The 21472-nt window shown below is 42.9% G+C and overlaps 1 protein-coding gene across 1 annotated transcript in view; it reads left to right on the top strand.

Moving 5' to 3' along the window:
• bsnb (bassoon (presynaptic cytomatrix protein) b) overlaps nucleotides 1–20218 on the top strand; it is a 58977-nt gene extending 38759 nt beyond the window's left edge. The window contains exons 4-13 of the mRNA XM_028405263.1: nucleotides 1821–2030; nucleotides 3759–10007; nucleotides 11318–13406; nucleotides 13774–14591; nucleotides 14773–14881; nucleotides 14964–15110; nucleotides 15285–15335; nucleotides 15482–15592; nucleotides 15975–16186; nucleotides 17084–20218. Of these exons, the coding sequence (XP_028261064.1) occupies nucleotides 1821–2030; nucleotides 3759–10007; nucleotides 11318–13406; nucleotides 13774–14591; nucleotides 14773–14881; nucleotides 14964–15110; nucleotides 15285–15325 (9663 nt within the window). The 3' untranslated portion in view covers nucleotides 15326–15335; nucleotides 15482–15592; nucleotides 15975–16186; nucleotides 17084–20218. The remainder of the gene's footprint in view (nucleotides 1–1820; nucleotides 2031–3758; nucleotides 10008–11317; nucleotides 13407–13773; nucleotides 14592–14772; nucleotides 14882–14963; nucleotides 15111–15284; nucleotides 15336–15481; nucleotides 15593–15974; nucleotides 16187–17083) is intronic.
• Nucleotides 20219–21472: the final 1254 nt, after the last annotated feature.

Raw genomic sequence — 21472 nt, 5'->3', positions numbered from 1 at the left:
CAACCTTATAAGGCTGGTAGTCAGATTCTGGATCCACTCCTCTTCTGTCATGAGGAGGTGGAGGATGACAAGTTAATTGTCTGACTCACAAGAGATTATACTGCTTTTTGTTTGGTGCCATTTTTGAGTTGCGTTATGAGAACCACAGTCTAGCATGCTATCTACAGTTCTGTTATATGTTCAAATAACAATCAATAGGGGGTCCTGATGGCCTATCTGGTTGACTCCCCATTGCTCCCAACATACTGTATCTTTTATGACTTCTACCAAAAAGAGGCAAAAGGCCAAAATATACACAAAGTCAAAAATAGTAACATAATTAAATATTACATCAGCGTCCCTTTTCATGTGAGCTGTGGCATTCACAGCTTCCACCCACGTCAGTATGGGACTAAGAACTATGTTCACACATCAGTTCTGCTGGCCAAATAGCAGAAGTGATGTTGTGTATTTACCTTTATCTTGGCCAGCAAGCCAAACAGAAGACACACAGGAGACCTAAGAAGAGCAAATAATCAGCCTCACGCTGGGCCTGATCAATGTCTCTACACAGGTTTAGTATGAAGTGATAAAGTCTGTGTCCTGCTCCCAGACCTTATCATTGGAGGCTTGTCTGTCAAACACGAGTCTCCGAGGTTTGTAGATTAAGATCCCTATTGTGCTGTTTAGATTGTTCTTGCTGTTTAAATGATTGTCGCTCTCATCTAGCCTGTGAGGTTGGCTTTTCTCAGTTAATTTTGCAGCTTAGGGGTTAAATCTTCTTCAGGCGTCTGACATTTGACAGAACCCTAATGACTAACACAAGCACTGATTGCGTTTGATCGGAGCATTACAAGGATACCATAAACCTTCCCTGACATCCAGACCATTTGGACCGCAAGATGTCCTCTGATACAGTCACTGAACACCTGTATCGTTTAAATTTATTCACTGTTACTGGGTTTGTTGTTAAATTCCATTCTCTGTATTTATGCTGTTGAGGTGCAACAACAATAAAAGAAATGATTTATTGGGCAGATGTTAATCAGCAATGGAGGTATTTATGAGCTTATTTGTTTTGTTACACAAGCCTGTGACACAAAAACGTTCTCTCAGTCCTGAGGCACACAGATCATTATCATTAATGGGAGGCTGTGTTACAAACATGCTTCCCTTACCTCCATTTTCAGCTTTCATAACATGTAATTTCTGTTCATTGAGCAGTTTCATTGATCTTGTGTATTGACCTGAAATTGAATCTCTTTATGTTAATGTCCTGTCTTTGATAGCTTTTGTACTAGATTTTTAACAGTGTCAGAATATATCTGTATAATTACAGACGGCTCAGCGAGGATGAAGAGTGAATCCTGCTCATGCAGATAGAAGTTTCTTTTTTTTGTTTGCAGATTCCATAAAAGGTCTAATGAATGTTACACCCCTACAATCTAATAAGAGATTTGGTAATTTGTATTCACACTGCACTCTTTCTCTGTGTACTCTGTTTGAGAGTGCTTAATGCTGTCAAATGATTAAGTCTTCTCTAAGAGATGAAAGGCCCTATTTGGACTAGCTTTCAAAATACTCAGTTGTTCACACAGGCTACATAGACCCCTTGGCACTCTGTGACCATTTATAAAGCCACAACATTTCATTTAATGATTTAATCATCATGACTATGAACACCAATGTTAAGTTTTTGTATTTAGTTAAAATGGTTTAAAGTTTCCTATTTTGTTGGGTTTTGTAGATCATTTTTTATGGTTTGTTTTGCTGATGAATTGTATTGATTGTTACAGGATGATTAGTAAATGATTCCTATTTTCCTTGTCTTTGTTTTTCAGAAGAAAGAATGGCTATGCTTGAATTGCCAGACACAGAGGGCCCTCTCAGGAAGCTTGGGAGATATGCCAGCTCCTGTTCCACAGCCCATGGGATCCCCCAGGCCATCTGCTCCAGCCAGTCAACAACCACCTCAGCAGAAAGGGCCTAATCAGCTTTCAGGGCCTAGGGCCACAGGTCCTCAACAACAACAGAAACCAGCGGGTGCCCAAGTAAGTGGCCCTCTCTCTAATGTGAAACAGGCTGGGCCTGCCCCTCAAATGAAGGGGGCCAGCCAAGCCTCCCCTCAAACCAAGGGTTCTACCCAACCCCTTCCTCAAACCAAGGGTTCAACTCAGCCACCTTCCCAGGCGAAGGGTGCAACACAACCCTCAGCTCAGAGTAAGGGACCTGGTCAAGTTAAAGGTCCTAATCAATCACAGGCTCAAAGTAAATCAGCTCAATCAGCTAACCAATCAAAGGGCCCAGGTCAGCCTAAAGGGCTGACTCAGACAAAGGCATCTGCTCAGCCCTCTGCTCAGACTAAGGGCCCTTCTTCTGGTGCCAAAGTTTCATCTACTCCAGGTAAAGCTGCACCTAGCAATGCCAGGACCTCTTCAACCCCTTCAAAAACAGCGCCTCCACAGTCTAAACCCACAGGTAACAACCAAGCCCGCAAACAACCGCAAAGCCAGGAGAAGACAAAAGTTGCATCTAAATCTCTAAAAGAAGACGTCAAAGCCTCCACAAAGAAGGCACTGTCAGAGACTGTCACTTCTCCGAAAGATATGAAGATTTCTGAAGACACACAGAAGTCAAGACACCATGAAGTGAGCTACCTGCAACTTCTTCGCCTTCACCTGTTACTCTTGATTCACCATTTTGATTTTGTTTTTGCTTTATTTAAATAATTGTTTCCATTTTCAAAAAGCATCACGTTTCCCTTTTTGTGTTAATTCGAGATCTTTTTGTTTGTCTTTTTTTTTTAATCGTCACAATCATCATTTGTATCATTATTCATTGCCATTGTCAGATTCTCATCTCACACTCATTAATGTAGCTAATGTAATAGTACTAATTACTGGAGACGTCTTTCATCTCAACAACCACTGTTTTCTTTTTTATCAGATGTCTTTTTTATCACCAATCACTTTATCATCATTGTCAGTTTCATCATCATTTACCATCAGTGTCTGCATTCTTCCTTATCTTCATCTTGTGCTGTCATTTCTCAGCCTGATTTTGTTCTTTTGTACACATTTTATTTGTAAATATTGCAAGCTTTTTGTTCAATGTGACACCTCATGATGATATTTTAAGCATTCTAAGCATGTTCGTTATTCTTCAGCGGTTCGAAGAATGCAATGGAGAATGCGTCCAAGATGGCAATCTGGCATGTAACCAAATGACATTTGTCTGTAGATGTTTGTATGTTTAACTGTCTGTTATATTCACTTTGTCTCAGTGTATTTATCCATCTCTGTGTACATGGAGCTGAAAAGGCAAACTCAACCCAAATCAGTAGAATGTAGGTTATATGGCAAATAAAAATGTTAAAAATCAGTTGAAAATAAAGATCAGATAATCCCGTTTTGATTCAGAGTTGCCATGTTACATTTCTTTATAGTAGAAGGTGAATATTTGGGTTGATTTTAGCCTCTAGGTTTACTATATCTGGTTGTTTGACGGTTTGTCATTTCAAATGTAATTCTTCTCTAATATTTTACTATTAGAGACTATTTCATCTGTATTAGGTGTGGTGAATTATTTTTACTCTCAAATCTGAACATGCATCTAAAAATGCTCATAAAAATGTCAATGCTGATGAGCTGGATGAAATAGTGGGATACAACATGTGCACTGAAGCTTGTAATAGACTTTTCCATGAGTTAATTTTTGGGTGGAGGTGTGTCTTTTTTTCAGCTTCTGAACTCTCTCTTGTTCTTTTTCTCTTTCTTCAGGATTACAACAAATCAAGTACACAGAGTTTAAGTGACACTGGATACTCTTCAGATGGGATCTCCAGCTCTCTAGGGGAAATTACAGGTCAAATCCACGAAGAAGGAATCAAGCTGAGTGAAAGAAGTGCTTCCATCCCCTCAGAAATCACCAAGTTAGAGAGCTCCATGAAACCTCTACTGGAGTCAAAGGCTGCCTTAGACCAGAAGCACAGGCCACATTCATTGTCTGTAGGACAGGACTACAGTCCTGATGATGATGCTGCAAGGGATGAATCAGAGGATGACCTCAGTTGTAAACTTCGGCATGATTACGTGGAAGATAGCAGTGAAAGTGGTCTGTCACCATTGCCAGTAAGACAAAAGAAGTCACACAAAGATTTAACAGATGAAGAGTACATGAGGAGACAAATTATGGAGATGAGTGCAGATGAAGATGAATTCGAGGAATATGGAAGCCAGAAAACTAAAAAGGTACACAAAACTAGTGGGGATGTGAACAAAGAGAGACGACGACTCTCTCACCAGTCTAATAGTTTTGAGGATGACACCAAGGTATCAGAGGGGGCTTATAAGGCAAATGAAGATGAAGATGTTGTAGTAGCTGGTGGCCTTAGGCGCTTTAAAACCATTGAGCTGAATAATACAAACAGCTACAACCGAGACATGGAGCTCAGCACTGAGCATGACCTACGAGAACCAGAGCTGGAAATGGAGAGTCTGACTGGTTCACCAGAGGAGCGGTCCAAGGGGGAATATTCATCTACTCTACCTGCCACCACTCCTAGCTACACATCTGGAACATCCCCCACATCTGTGTCATCAATGGAGGATGACAGTGACAGCAGCCCCAGTCGCAGGGCACGGCTAGAGGAGGCAAAGCAGCAGAGGAAGGCTCGACACCGATCCCATGGGCCACTGTTGCCCACTATTGAAGACTCATCTGAAGAGGAAGAGCTCAGAGAGGAAGAAGAACTCCTAAGAGAACAGGAGCAGATGAGAGATCTAGAACAACAGAGGATCCGAAGTACTGCACGGAAAACAAAGAGAGATAAAGAGGAGCTACGGGCACAGAGACGCAGAGAAAGGTCCAAAACTCCCCCGAGTAATCTCTCTCCTATTGAGGATGCATCACCAACAGAGGAGTTGAGACAGGCTGCAGAGATGGAGGAGCTTCATAGATCCTCATGTTCTGAGTACTCCCCATCTATGGACTCAGAGGCAGAAGGTTTTGAGATGATTGGTGGAAAGCTTTACAAATCAGGAAATGAATTCAACCTTCCAACCTTCACATCACTCTACTCTCCAACAGAAAAGACATCAGCAATGTCGCCATCTGATAAAACATTAAAAAGTGCAGAGGAGGTCTATGAGGAAATGATGAAGAAAGCTCAGCTCATCCAGAGGCAGGGACACACCATAAGTCAGCAGAAGGGTGCCTCTCAACACGACGATAAACATCATCTTGAAACTGGAACTGTCCTAACCCCAGGTTCAAGCCCGACCCAGGTTACAGCTCCTGTGTCTTTCTCCGCAACAGGCAGTGATCCAAGAATTGCTGGAATTCATGCAGCACAGCATTTATCAAAAGAAACTCAAAACAGGATGATGACACAGAGTGCCAAAATTGAAGGTGTTGTTGGAGTTGCCACAACCAAAGCCCAAGTAACTGCCACAACTCGACAGGCAGGTACCACAGTGCCTGCCAGTAGTAGAGCAGGCTCCCAGAGGCCAACCCAGGCAGCACCTGATTCTGGAGCATCTTCCCTAACTTCTAAAGTATTTTCCCTTTTCAAAGGTCCCAGCCCTCCTGTCTCCCCCACTACATCCCCAACACAAAGCCCAACTCATCCACCATCTGTGCGACCCACAAGTGGTAGTGGCAGGCAGCTGCCATCTTTGCCTGGTGGTGCCACTTCGGCTGCAGCTCAGGCACCTCAAAGGGCAATGTCACCACGACTTGTACGACAGCAGTCTTCTCAAGATTCACCAGTGATGGTGATTACTCTTGGCTCTGAAACTACTAGTCCTGCCAAGCCACATACTGTGAATTCTTCCACATCCCCTTTGTCATCACCAACACAGGCCGCTTGTAAAACATTGTATAGTTCTCAACCCCCTTCAACAAGTTCGCCAACATCACCAAAAATACCTCTATCACAACAATCTCTGAAACATTCATCTCAAATTGTTGAAAAAGTAAGTGTTGGTATTAGTGCTGTGACAACAACTCCACATAGTCGTGGATCTATGGAAAACATATGTGTAGGTAAAATCTCAAGTATTGCAGGCACCTCAATGGTTGTGGGTCAGGTCCAAACACATCCAACCACAAATATAGTGGACCTAAGAGCCCCAATGAGGCCAGCTCCAATAATAATGACAGACCAGGGAATGGACTTAACATCCCTTGCTTCTGACACAAGAAGATACTCTTTAGGGGCAGAACAGCCATCTAGTAGACACACGGCAGTGCAGCCTCTTATTATGAATCTGAATGCACAAGAGCAACCACATGTATCTGTATCAACACCAACCACCGTTAGCGTCACAATTGCAGGTACAATGTTCATGTCCCAACCCAAGCAGCCAGCTGTGTATGGAGATCCTTTGCAAAACCGTGTGGATCTAGGACAGGGTGTTGGGTCAGCGGTTTGTTTAACCCAGAATAAGGCACAAATTTCTGACCCATCAATTCCTAAAATTGATGCCTGTCTAGAAAATCTGGGTATACAACAGCAACAGCTGCAGTTACAGCAGCAAAAGCTTTTGCAACAGCAGCAGCTCCTTGAACAGCAACTCCAGCAGCACCAACAGCAATCCTCTTTTGCTCGTTACAATTTAGCTAATCAGGTTCAGCCCTTGCTTATGAAGAAAGATCTTGTTGTGAGCCAGACAAGTAGTGCCCAGCCTGTGGTGACAGCGAGTGCCATACCAAGAGTCTCTCCCCTGGCTCCACCATCAGTGTCTCCTGCTTCTAATGTCCCCCATGAAATGTACAGTGGTGTTGCCTTAGAGCTGAAAAACAAGCCAACTGTAATGAATCTGTCCACGGGTAAACCCCATGTCATGATGGTGCAACTTGATGAGAGTAACACATCACAAAGTGGTACAGTGACGCAACTTGTGAAACGAGAGGAACCTCCTCCCCCTCCTCAGGTCTTGGATCTTACTGGACAGATCAAACCAGAAAACCAAGTTGCTTGTTGTGATGTAGTTTACAAATTGCCCTTTGCTGGTTCCTGTTCAGGGTCATTTGGTCAGAAGCCTACCACAGTATCCACAGATAAAAACCCCACTCCTGAAACCTCCCAAGCAGCCCCTCCCCCGCATCCACCTCACTACAATGTAAGCCAACAACAGCCTCAAGTCACACAAGGAATACCAGAGGAACATAAACCATATCAACAACCTATAATCCCCTCAGGAAGAATACAGCCCTCCATGTCGGACACTAATTTGCCTTCCATGACTGATGCCAGTCAATATCAGAGTAATATACATGGGGGTCTAGCAGTAGATCTTAGCAGCATGAATCAGGCTTATGATGGTGGATACCTTGGAATGGGAGCACAGTATGGTTCTTACACTGACTTACGTCACCAAGGAGATTTTGCAGCCCCTGCATTACCCCTTCGCCGATATGGTTCCATGTCAAATATCAATTCTGACTATGCCTATACTTCACGTGACCTAACAGCATCACAGGACTCCAATCTGGCTCAGTATAGTGCAACCACGGCCCGGGAGATTAGCCGCATGTGTGCAGCTCTTAATTCAGTCGACCAGTTTGGGAGCCGGTTTGGAACTAACCCTGAGCTGGCACAATATGCAGCTGGGAGGGGTGGACCTCTTGCCCGCCTAAATCTTCATCAAAGTCTAGCATCAATAAGAGCAAATTTACTCTATGGACCAGATGGAAGACCAACAGCTAATGGCCAAACCTTAACAAACTTAATAAATGCCAGACAAGCAAGTATACGTGCTTTGTACCCTGCTGCTATGAGAGGAGGTGATGGCATGATATATTCCACCATAAACACTCCTATTGCGTCTACCCTTCCAATCACTACACAACCTGGCTCTGTCATACGTCCTATGCCAAGAGGAATTTACAGACCATATCCCACTGGCGTAACTGCTGTACCTTTGGCTAGTCTTACCAGGTTGCCTCAAATGACTCCTAGGATGCCGCTGTCTACACAGGGACCGTATACCTATCCTCCTCCAAACCAGTATCCTACTTCTGCCACACCATCTGGAACTGGGCCTGTTGTAAGTAGCATGCAGCAGGAAACTCCAATGTATCTTGGAAAGCCTTTAACTACAGTTGTTTCACAAACAACCACAACCAATCCACCAGCTCAACCTACAGCCCAAAATATACCTGCACCTGGTATGCAAACTGCGGATCCGCACATTGAACACACTCAGCTAACCACACAGAGTATCACATCCCTCTCTCAACCACAAGGGCAACCCCCAACCATCCAACCAGTGCAACCTGCTCAAACTGAGCCCTTATCTTTGACTCAAACTCAGCCTCAAGCTCAGTCCATAAGCCAGCCTCAACCATTAGTTCTGTCACAAGGCCAGTCACAAGGTACTACTTTAACATCAACTGGAAAGATTTCTCCTCCCACAGATACACAGAAAGGTAAAGAAGAAGAAAGACTTAGTCAGCAGCAGGAGCACATGCTGCAATTGGAGCGGGAGCGTGTTGAACTGGAGAAATTACGGCAGCTGCGTCTACATGAGGAGCTTGAAAGAGATCGTATGGAGCTTCAGCGTCACAGAGAAAAAGAGCAGCTACTAGTTCAACGCGAGATTCAAGAATTGCAAACCATCAAACAGCAAGTCCTACAGCAACAGCAAGCAGAGCGTGAGACACAGCTTATTATGCAGAGAGAACAACTGGCCCAGCAGAGAATGCAGCTTGAGCAAATTCAGTCCCTGCAGCAGCAGCTCCAGCAGCAATTGGAGGAGCAGAAAAGACAAAAGACAGCAGCAGTGGAGGCAGCAGCAGCAGCTGCTGCAGCTGAGGCTGCTGCTGCATCCGCTGCAGCAGCAGCAGCAACATCTGCCCAGGGTGCTATACAGGGGGTAGTTGTAGGTGGAGGACCTCCTCAGGGCTTTATTATCTGTGACCAGAGTGGTAGAGTTATTCAACAAGATGGACAGAGTGTTCAGTTTTGGCAAGATGGACAAGTGGTCCAAGCCATGGTAGCTGCTCGGCCTATTCATAGTTCAGCCTCTGAAATGTCTTTGAGAAGCACGGACAAACAAGCTGATTCTAAAATCATGAAAAAGCAGAATTCAATGCCTCGGCTGAGGGATGGTTCTGAGGAAGATGTGAAAAGAATTACAGACAGCTGTGTGCAAACTGATGACGAAGATGGAGAAGACAGGTTCATTAATAGGCGCAGAAGAACAAGGCGTATTGCAGATTGCAGTGTGCAGACTGATGAGGAAGACCAAGGAGAATGGGATCAGCAGCCAGTGAGGCGCAGGCGATCACGTGTATCCAAGCACTCTGAGTCCAGTGGTGAAGCAAAATCTGATGGATCATCTAAAGTGGTTTCTGCAAGTATAGCTATTCAGACAACAAATGATTCCTCTTGCCAGACAGAGCCTGACCAACTGGGCAGGGTTTCACCTGCAATCCACATTACCATGGCAGAGACCTCAAAGGTTGACTTATTACATTACATAGCTGCTCCTGAAAGGACACACAAAGGAGAGAGTCTGGCCTGCCAGACAGAACCAGAGTCTCATTCTCAGGGTGTGGTTGCCCCTCAGCTCAGTGTCCCTACAACTATCAGTCCATACTCTACAAGTCTGCACATAGTTGGTGCCAACACATCAGACCCAACCTCTCCAAGACTCCAAGGGGTCGCTAAGTTTGAGAGAAGAAAACCAGACCCCTTGGAAATTGGCTATCAGCAGCAACAAAATGAATCTCGCCAGCCCCCCAAATCTCCTCAAGTACTGTACTCTCCAGTGTCTCCACTCTCTCCTCATCGCATGTTAGAGACAACATTTGCCTCCCAGGAAAAGCTCAACAAGGCCCATGTTACACCCCAGCAGAAAGCTTTTACTGCAGAATCACCCCATCGCCACCAGACCCTACCAAGACCCATAAAAAGTGTGCAGCGCTCCATGTCGGATCCCAAGCCGCTCAGCCCTACATCAGAGGATCCTGCCAAGAACAGGTTCTCCCCATACCATCAGCAAGCCTTGTCCAACAGTCAGGTACGAACCCATCACCTTATGTTTAAATGGAATTTGTCAGTTATGTGATTGTATGAATGTTTACCCAAAAACTATGGAATATATTTTAAGATAACATATCCAGGAGAAAGGATCTATTTTTGAAAATCCACTTTCAATGAAAGCCCACTTTGTAGTGGCTAAAATTTTGCATTCATACGTCATATAAATATATTTTGTATCAGAGCAGCTGGCTATGTTAAAGAGCTCTAGCCTTTCTCTTTCTCTCTCTTTTTCCCTCTCACTCTCTCATTCTCTCACACTCTTACTCTCTGTCATGTCTTCTATATCTGGCAAACCCTCAAGTGTTGCCATAGGGCGGCACAATCTGTGGAGGAATCCTGGTGCTGCTTTGCAGTCTTCCTGATTGTTAGCAGCTGGTCAAAGTAAATTACCATTCCTCTGCACTTAGACAAAAATTAGTCTGAGAAGTGTTGTATATATTTGAACCTAATCTTTAGTGTTAGCGTTTATACATTGTTCTCTTGTGGATATTTCACAAAATTACCATGGATCTTCTCAACACAACTATTTTGTAAGTAATAGACAAGCATAGAGAATATTTTATTGTGCTTTTGTTTGCTGTGTTTGACAGCTCTAACCTGCATGCCAATATTAGTGCTGTAGTCATGTAGTGTCAAAAAGAAAAAACACTGGAAATCTGATCAAAGGAATATTTCTGAAAAGCACAATTGCTCTAATAGTCCTGTCAGTTTGCAAAAAATATGTTTTACTATGTTATGCATATGCTGAAAAGCTGCTGACAGTTGGTACAGTATTTTATTTTAATTGTAAATTATTATGTATGTAATTTACTTATATGTATACTGCATTTATAAAATCACATATGCATTTGATAAGTACAAATTACACTGGTAAAGACATATTTGACTAATGCCTAATTTCTTATTATAACAATATTGTGAATGTCTCTGTGATAACATAAAAAATGTACTCCTAGTTGGCAAAGTTATTTTGTATGACTTACAGTTTGTTGACTTCCACTACTATAGATTTTACTGAACACTTTTCAGGCACATTTTAATTAATCTAATGACATTAAATTATGTTGGCTGAACTGTAGATGAATCTGACACTTGTAGTACATAGTTCAATTAATGTCAGGTAGTCTGACAACATATTTGACTGAATAGTAATTTACTTTGGTCGAGGGATGAAGAAGTGTGTAGACCCTCTGTGAATATCAAGTGAACTGTAATGAGTTTAATTTACATAAAGACATTCTGTTTATAGCTCAGTATTTGCTGATGTGTCTCTGCCTTTCCTAGCAGATGGCCTCCCTGCAGCAGCAGCAGAACTCTCTGATGAGGAAAGTAAAGAGGACTCTCCCCAGCCCCCCACCAGAGGAGACTCCACTTCCCATTGTTACTCCAGCACAAATGTACAGCTCTGGCATGCCCCAGAGGGTTCTTCCAAGGCCTGCCCATGGAGTCACCAAGGCTGGCTTGCTGAGTGAACTAAAAGCTGTGGAACAAGAGTCATCAAAACTCCGTAAGCAGCAAGCTGAACTGGAGGAGGAAGAAAAGGAGATTGACGCTAAGCTGCGTTATTTGGAGCTAGGCATCACCCAACGTAAGGAGACCATGGTAAAGGAACGAGAGAGGAGAGAGCTAGCTTACCTGCGATGTATGGGTGATGCCCGAGACTACATGTCAGACAGTGAGCTCAATAACCTCAGAATGGCAGCTGCAACTGGAACCTTTGATGGTAATGGTTTGCTGACAAGGCCCAGCACTGCACCACTAAGTCAGTTTACTAATGATCTCAATGCAGCGTCCCAGTATCCCTCAACATCAACTTATATGTCATATCCATACCCTCAAACTCAGCCATCAACACAGCAGCCAGGCACTGCTTACCAACAGATAGGTTTCCAGCCTCCACAGTACCCTTCATCTTCTGCACCACAGCCAGGAACATTTCAGCCCCATCCTCCGCCAGGCCCTGGATACCAGAACCAGGGAACCTATTCCTCCCGCATGTACGGCCAGTCCTCCTATCAGACAGACATCAGCATGCAGCAGCATGGTCACCAGGGCTTCCACTCACCTGCACAGCCTATGTCAGGACAGAGTCTTCCTTATCCCAGCCATAGTTCCTACCAACCTGGGCTCACGTACCAGCCGCAGGCAGAGATCCTTACAGTCCATCAAAGACCAAGGCAAACTTCTTTGGCTGACCTTGAACAAAAACTCCCCACCAACTATGAGGTCATCAGCAACCCAGCAGTGTCAGTGGCCACATCAGCTCCAGATACCACCTTTGGTTCAGCCTATAGCAATGCATATGCACAATATCGGCCCCCTGAGCCTGGCCTGACTCACTCTGGGGATAGCCCCACCTCTGCTTATGCTACAGATGGTCTTTACACCTCCAACCTGGAGCAGAATATTCCAAGAAACTATGTTATGATTGATGATATCAGTGAGTTGACAAAAGACAATGCTAACCAGCCAACTGATTCTCTAGGTCATCCTGCTGGAGGGCGTTATCGCAGTGAAAATGGTCCTGCACGTGGGAGTGGTTATGTTAGGCCTGAAGATGAACCTGTTGATGCTTATGGTAGACCTATAAGCTCAGCAGGTTATCAGAGCACAGTAGATAGTCGCACTAGTACCACAGTGAGTGGAGGCTCTTCTTATTACTACGATGATTATAAACACTCATCACGGAGCAGCTCTAGTAGTCACAAACTCACATCCAAGAATCTTGCCCCTGCCGTAGTCTCCTCTAAACGCAGTAAACACAGAAAACAGGGAATGGAGCAGAAGATCTCTAAATTCTCCCCTATTGAAGAAGCACGTGATGTGGAGTCTGACCTTGCATCATACACAATGACAACATCAACAGGGGGCACCTGTACAGTTGTGTCTAGGTCTAAGAAGCTTCAAGATGATGGCACGTATGGCATGAAGAAAACTGCATATGATCAGCAAAAATATTATGGCACCAGTCGTGAGGCTCTTGAGGAGGAGGACCGCATGTACAGCTCTGGTAGGTCCAGGTCTACGGGATATGGTATGGACAAGATATCCTCCAGAGATGCCACAGGCCACCGAAGTAAATCCTATGAAAGGGATGCAATGGAGCGGTCTCAGAGAAGCAGCCGCAGTAGCAGACCTCCTATGCGCCAGAATTCAGAAGAGGAGAGCCCACTCAGTCCTGTTGGGAAGCCTGTAGGTATGGGAAGAGGCTCTGGCATTCCAGAGGCCCATGATGTGAGAAACCAGTATGGCTCTAGCCATTCGCTGCCAGATGTGCAGGACCATCACAAGAAGGATCTGACCAGGAGTCATGTCTATAAACCAGATGACCCCTATCTCGTAGATGACATGCACTGTGCTGTTTCTGACAGTGAAGGTAACTGGTGCTAAATTATTTGTGCTTGTGATATTTTCCTACCACCTTAAAAGTATCCGGGAGAGACTGCATGCTGAGCATGGAGAAGAGCACCAGTTTTTGTCTGTCTTTTCTTTTTTTATATGGAATATTTTCATTAAAACAAGTCAAAATAGTTTCATATCTATTTTTGCATGCATTATTTTCAGGTGTGAGGTGAGGCATGAACTATTTTATTTTGTTTTGTTGTTTTTTTTTCTGGTGGATTCTTCAAAAAGCTGCATGGCTCTTATAGAGCATGTTTTCCACTTTTTTGCATGGCATCATTCTGCTTCTCACTCTCAACAAAAAAAGCAACTGATTAATATTTGTATTGATTTTTAAAAAGCCTATCATTTGGGCCAAGAGGAAACTGACTGGTTTGAGAAGCCACGGGAGGCCCGTTCTGATCGCTCAAGACATCATGGAGGTGGAGGTCATTCATCCACAGGTAGACGTAGTAAACATACCTACCATGATTATGATGAGCCTCCAGAGGAGTACGGTCAACAGGATGAGTACAGCCAGCAACGCCACCCCTCTTCCGCATCACGAGATCACCGTCACCATGGCAGCAGCTCTGGCAGACACAGCTCTTCACGCCACTCCTCAGAAGACCCGAGGTCCTCGCGTTCCTCCAGGGCACACCCTAAAGACCCATCTGGCCGCTCTGATGGCAGAGGCTACCCTTCCACTCAACGAAGAAGTGCTCCAGATTCCCGTTCTGCCCAGGGAAGCCCCCGGAACTCAGGAGACTTCTCTCGTGAGGCTGGTCATCACCATGGTACTGGGGGAAGGAACCAGAGACCACAAGGAGATCGCACAACCTCCAGGAGACAGGATCCCTCAGCAGCAGGGCCTAAACCACCACAACAGCAGCCTCCACATGGTCATCATGGTCAGCAGAGATCAGGTGCTCAGGACCAGTCTGGAAGACATCCAGGCTCTGAACCAAATGATGGTACCCACCAGTCCCAGCAGCATCAGCAGAGTGCACAGCAGCACCAGCAGCAACCGATGCAGCATGGCCAGGCACCTCAGAGCACCCACCCTGCAACAACCACTGCAGCACCTGCACCTGCACAACAACCACCCAAATCTAGCCAAACCCCACCCCCAGGACGCCAGCCAGGAGGAGGGCCTGCAGCTGGGCAGCCAGCTACAGTAGTGAGTATCATCTTGATCTTTCTCACATGAAATACACTGAGTCTTTATAGTGTTTTTGTGACTACTGCAGCTACTGTTAAAAGCTTTTGGTATGTAGAGGGTAAAAATAAATGGTTTAGTTTTAGGACTTTTCTAAACCTTGGCCCCAATTAATTATTAATCTGAACTATATTTACTGCAGGCAAAAATGGAGGCTACACCTACAGCAGCTGCCACAGGAATGAAACCTACCGGAGTGCCAGTTGCACCTCAACCCACTAAAACAGCCACACCACCTCTAACAGGCATCGGTACGTCTCTGTTCCTCTATTACCATAAACCACATGTAAACAACAATATACATGATATTTTTTTTGTTGTTCTCGCTTGCAGGATCCAAGGCCGCTCCTGTTGGGATTGGGAGCAAACCAGTTGCTATAGGCAGCGCTGCAGCAGGCCAGGCGCCTGCTGAAGGGGAGAACGTTCTCACCAAAATCCTGCAAGGAGGAGCAGCAGAGCAGGCGGGAAAACTAGGCGATGGTACAGTCATCAATGAAAACATGATTTCATCATGTTAATCAAACAAACACATAGTTTAACCCAGTGTAGCTGCAGTTCATCAAGTCTAATGAGTGTATATTTATGGGAGAAAGTTATTTGTGTTTGTGTTATAAGTGCTTTCTCATATTTGCCTCCTCTTTGTTGTTCTCTCAGCTTTGTCTGGCCTTGGAAAGAAGTTCACTTCATTTTGGTGAACTAAAGAGGGTAAGTGGACTATGTTCTATAATATGCATTAGCAAATGGCTTGATATTGGCAGCTATCAACAGATATTATAAATGAGTTTTTTTTTCAATTATCTGAAGTGATCATTTCATTTGTTAATTTTAAATCAACTGTTTTTTTCTTTCAGGGCATGCAGAGTTGGAATGAGACATGTTGGATTCTTTGTACTGGGAAAAACCTATGAAACTGCATTAAATACATTTCACACAACAAAGGAAGAGAGATCCTGAGTGCATCAGTGAGTATGAATACAGTACTTTTGTCAGAACATCATCATCGTGATAATTATTGTGTCACCTGTCTCGCTAAACAAGTGAAAACAGCTTAATAATGTGTTCATTGACCTTTGTCTTTTTTAAATAAAACTGTTGTAACATTTTTTTAAACTCGTGACCCCCTTAGTGAGGGTTTTAGTGGTGCACTAAGCTCCAAAACCATAAAATGCTGTCATGTTTTGATTAATGGATCGAATGATCTATCATCTGTATATTTCCATAGATTAGCATAGTCCATGTCTCCATAATGAGAAGGCTCAAGTGAAGTGATGACTCATTAAATGCTGTGATTGTGCATTGAGCTGATTTGCTGTACCTTTGCCTTTACCCCAAATTACCGAACAGAGCTGGAATCAAAGGGTGCCTTGTCAGCACTGAACTCCCCAGACATGGGCACACGATTGAAGTGAATTAAATAGGGGTGATCGCTTCGTCAGCATGATGTTACAAGACATGAGCAGGGGGCTGAGGAGGCCTGAAAGTAAGTGGATGCTTTGACAGAACTACAGTCCCAGAATGATGATGGTGGAGACGTCTGAGACCTCATTAGACCAACGGTTAGTAAGTACAAGACACTCACATCTCTGTGTGTCTGCTGCTGGCTTAATAATGTTTTTATTTCAGTTTTTCTTTCCTCTGGAGTTTTTGTCAGGTCAGGTAATTAAAGTCAAAGTTCACTTGAACTTCAAAGGTGAGAGGCCACAGCTAAGAATGAGTGAGGTCAGCTCAGCCCTAGTACGGTTTACCTTATGACTCTATACACCTCCAATAATCTGGGCCAAGCACACTGGGCTATAATTAGCCCAAGAGAGCTAATTGTGGCTTGGCTTTAATGTCACACATGCAAAGAAACACAGGGACAAGTGCGCATGTAGACGCGCAGAATCATGACTCATGGTAAGCATCATTCATTACATGCTGGAATGAACTGATGGACTAATTCTGCTCAATGGAGCAGAACCACAGAAGTGCAAATAAAGCAAATTTCAGTGCACTTTATTTGGTTTCAGTCAAAACACATTCTGTGACTTGCATAAAGGAAGTTGAAGCTTATTTGAATAAAGGTCTATCATTCTGTCTGTGGTGACATATGGATTATTATCAGTGCCTGTGTCACTCATCTCTCTCTGGGCCTCTCTAAAGATTGAAAGGGGAAATGTAGAGATAAACCAGACTCAGTGGCTCAGTGGATTACTGCCCACACCAGCAGGCCTCCGATAGGCTGCACTGTGCTGTCAAGTAGGAGGGGGTAGGCTCAGCGAGCTGTCACATAAACACAGCTGACGGCTTTGGTCTATGTTAGGCTCCTGCAAAGCAAATAGAATTTCTCAAGGCTAAGAGCTTTTAAAATACATATACACCAGCGTTTAGTGTGTGTTGCTGTGGTGTATTTGATATTGTGCATATAATATTGTTTTCTGCCAAAATTCACTTTTTCACTGTCTTTATTTCAGGAAGACAATGGTCAGTAATGAGGATGTTGTGAACTGGAGATAAGGGGGAAGGGGGACTGGAGTCCTACTCCCCCTTCTCCTCTGGAGAAATCCTCCTGGGATCTGTGTGACAGTAAAAGCCCCACTAATCGAGGCAGGTGGACATCATGAGGAGAAATTCACCATCCGTGCATGCCCCAAACCCCACCCCTCTCCTTAAAGAAAACCTGATACTGACCTCTACAGGGGATTTAATACGATACTACTCATGTCTGAGGAGTCCATCCCTCGAAGCATCTACGACTGATGCCCTTGGAGATTTCTCATGTTGTGAAAAAAAAGAAGAACGAAAAAGAAGCCAGATCTCATAGGTTTTTTCTTGTACAAAAGAGACCAGTTTCACAATGATACCACATAATACCTGGATTAGAGAAGGCGCATCTTGACAATGACAACCAACCTAATGACACCACTACAATCCTTGAATGCTTGGTTTCTCTACAGTAACATTCCAGTTTAGGGAGTTTGACCCCTTTCTTTGAATGTGTTTTTATTTCTCCTCTTTCTGTTGCAGTGTCTACAGAATGCATTGTGTAAAAGTGGACATGAGAATGCACGCACAACTGAACAAAAAGAAGAAAACAAACAAAAAAAACCCATATAGATACTTTTTCACCATCTACTGTAGAAGATGCCGCAAGCTGTAGGTTCTTAGGGAAGGGAATTACTACCGGTGTGCCCACAAACGTGTGAGATTCACACATGAGAGGACCAAATGAAAGAGTGGCCACGGCTCTTTATTTAGCCATCGCAAAGCCATTGTTGTTAGAGTCAGCCCCAGTGCTTTCTGGGACCTTATCCTTTTTATTGATTTGTCTTTATCTTTTAGTTTCTTTTCATTTGTTTGCCTGATATTCACTGAATGGAAGAGCCTTATTCAGTACATGTTTTTACTTGTATACCTCATATGTTTTAAATACGTCCATATCATCATGCATTTCTTTTTACACTGTATACTATTGTATGTACATATAACAATTCAGAGATCTAATTATGTAAATTTGTCATTTGTGTATTTAATGAATCACTTTCCAGTGACTTTGTTTTTGTTATGTGTTTTTTTCTTTGGTAAAACTTTATATTTTTCACTTTTTATTTGTTTGGATCTGTTTTCGTGCATCAAATAATTTGCTTATTGATTTTTAAAAGCAATAGCATGCAGAAAATGGTATATAGCACAATGGTATAAATATTTAATTAGAGATGACGGGAATTATCAAACACTTCTGTCAATAAATAGCCGTAATACAACTTGTCAGAGGGTTTACAAAAATAGTACCATGTACAGACATGCATGATGAAGTGCATGCAGGTACGGGGACACACACACTATCTTTCTCTTGCAAACACATATATACACATACACTTTGCATCCAAGTTACACCTCAAAGTCAAGGTTCAATTGAGTTATCACCAAATAAACCTGTTAATTTCACAAACTAGATGATCTCACTAACAAGCTGGGCCCACTGCCTCTTTGCAAAGACACACACATACTCACACACACACACACACACACTGGACAGGACGAAAGCAATTATCAATTCAAATGTTCTATGCAATGACTCATTTTGATCCTGGAAGTGATTCAGCCTAAAAAAAGTTTATTATCATCATTGTACTCACAAGAAAACAACAGAATTATGAACAAAAATAGTTTAAAAAAAGGTACTGAAAATGTTTTTACTTAGCAACTTGTCTGTATGAATTTGAATATTGAATATTGAACTAGAATTGTTTTTATTTTCGTGGCATGTTTTGACCCCTCTCTCCTCTGCACGGGGAGGATTTGTTGCCAAAGGGTAATCTGTGTAGACTGTCAGTTTTGAATGTCCACCATCATGTTGCTTTGAAGCATGGGTTTGCTTGGCTTTGTCTGGCTGTTTTTTGTAAGCCCTCATTCAGTTTTTGTGCGTTCGTTTTTTGGCTGACCTGGGCTCCTCAGTGTTTGGCTTGCGGTGACTGTCTGTGCTGCTATAAAACCTGTGATACAGATGGTCAGCACTTCTCATTAATACGTGTCAATGTACATATTGGGTGTCAGTATACTCTGTGGGGTGAATGGAATGCTTCTATCAAATATTTCATTGTTGATTAACCCACTCAGCAGCCAAGCCATTGGAAAGGTGCATGATTAGATCTTTTATTCTTGAAAGTTGTACCTGAAATAAAAAAAAAAAACGAAAAAAAAGGTAAGGCATGCTTTCACTAAGGTTTCCTGATCGAACCTTGACTCTCACTGGCCAACATGGAGAATATTAATGATGTTCAGCCAGTCATTCACAAATCAGGGAGTGTCATTTTTGAAAGCACAAACCTGACTGGTAGCACTCGCTGCTAGATAAAAAGGAAAAAACACGGAGGTTGCGTAACTGTGCCTCTGACTGAACATTGTGAGGTGTGAAGGTAGAAACACTATTAGGTGGATGTGAGGCACATGAGACAAAAAAAAAATAACAGCCTTGGTGCAGCCATCCGGATGAACAGAAAGACAGACAGACACATTTTCACATTCTTACTGTAAATACAAATTCATTCTTCTGTACAGCTTTTGAGTTTTGAGTACGGCTGTCATGTGCATCCCCATGCCGTATTTGCTGCCAACTTTTGTGTATAAAAAGAATATTTATTATCACAATAATGAGGATGATAATGAAACTAATGATAATGATGATGATGATGATTATTATTGCATAAGCATAGTGTATGTGGCTGACTTGTATTGACTGTTTACAACAGTGGAACAAAACTTGTATTCAGAAACATATCCAGTCGGTGTAGAGTTTCTATACATATTGTATTTGTAAAACAAGACAACAACAACAAAAATATAAGAACCTCCATGACAAACGCAGAGTAGAATGCCTTTGTCAGACTATCAGGAGGTCTTCAGTGCGATGGGTATGATCTGCAAGGTGATGAAGGGAAGCGGCAGAGAAAAAAATCTGGAAAATGTCATTCACTGTTGTAAGTGCAATGGGCAAAATGTCAGTCGTGTATCCATTGTGAAACCTTGTGTTCTATTCAGTGTATTCCTGTAAACAGATAGAGTAAAATTTTGGTGCATCATGTCAAGTAATGTGATTAATGAAAAATATTGACCCTGCAATTTCCAAACAGAGAAAAGAATAAAAAGAAAATGAATATATTGTGATTATTGTCTGTAGTTTCTGTGTGTGTGTGTGTCACAGATTTCCATAAAGACGCTCGGTTGTAGGTAGGCTGTGTAGTGGGTTTTACTGCTGACAGAGGAGAGATCAAGTATAAAACCTTGGAGGCAATGAGACTGTTCGGATAAGACCAAGCTTTACACACTGAGGCAGCGATGACTGATCCCTGTGTGGGTGGTAGAGAAGCAGGAGCAGTGCGAGAAGAAGTGTTTGTCAGTGCATTGGGAGAGATGGAGGTGTGAGTATGCACGACTGCATGTGAGTGTGCCAGAGCGAGAAACACAAATGAAATCACCGGTTTACTGTAAGTCTGTGTGTGATTATAATCAGAAAATATTTCATTTTTAATATGCAACAAATGGATTGAAATAAGATTTTGTGTATTTCATTGATTTCAGTACATTAGCATAGCAGGCTAGCCACAGACTATGCAGTTGCATAATGGCTATAGTCCACCACCTATGTAGCACATAGGCTAATGGATCAGTGTAGCATGTAGAGGAAGAAGTAGCATCAAAGTCATGAAGTTACAGTGTTTGAACCTACTAAAATATGATCACAACCCAGTCTACTATCACCCCCTTTCCACACAGTCACAGTCACACTCAGTCATACTCTCTCCAGTCAACAGATCTTGACTGCCCTCCGCTGGCTTTGTGCAGTATTGAAAGCAATGTAGGCCAAGTTTTAAATTTTAACTTCTGGCCTAAAAATAAAAATAAATAAAACATGCATGTATCTACAAAAAAATGTGGATACGTAATCAATAATTACTGCACATATTCTCACAAACAGTAGTTTGGCTTCACGACTGACAAAATATCTTTCACATTATCAAGAAAACATTTAAATTGATCAGAATCCTGTAAAACTGACCTTTAGTGCTACGTCCTAGCAGCTAATCCAGACTCAATTATGACTGCATGGAATACAGGAAGTAAGATGACAATAGATTCAACAGAACATTCATTCTTTGCTGAATAAAGGCCGTCAATGATTTGTTTAATGAGGTCAGCCTCTGTTCTGACCTCAAAATGAAACTACAGCAGATGAAACCCTGAAACTCTTTGTTAAAGTTTTCTCTTTCCATCACATTTTCTCCAAATGTAAAGATATGACTGTTCATTAGGATTTAAAATATTTCCATCTTTCCATGATTATGCTGCTAGAAAAAAAGTAA

The sequence above is a fragment of the Parambassis ranga genome, chromosome 5 (assembly GCF_900634625.1).
Source record: "Parambassis ranga chromosome 5, fParRan2.1, whole genome shotgun sequence".
NCBI lineage: Eukaryota > Metazoa > Chordata > Actinopteri > Ambassidae > Parambassis > Parambassis ranga.
This window is presented reverse-complemented; position numbering and strand designations above follow the sequence as displayed.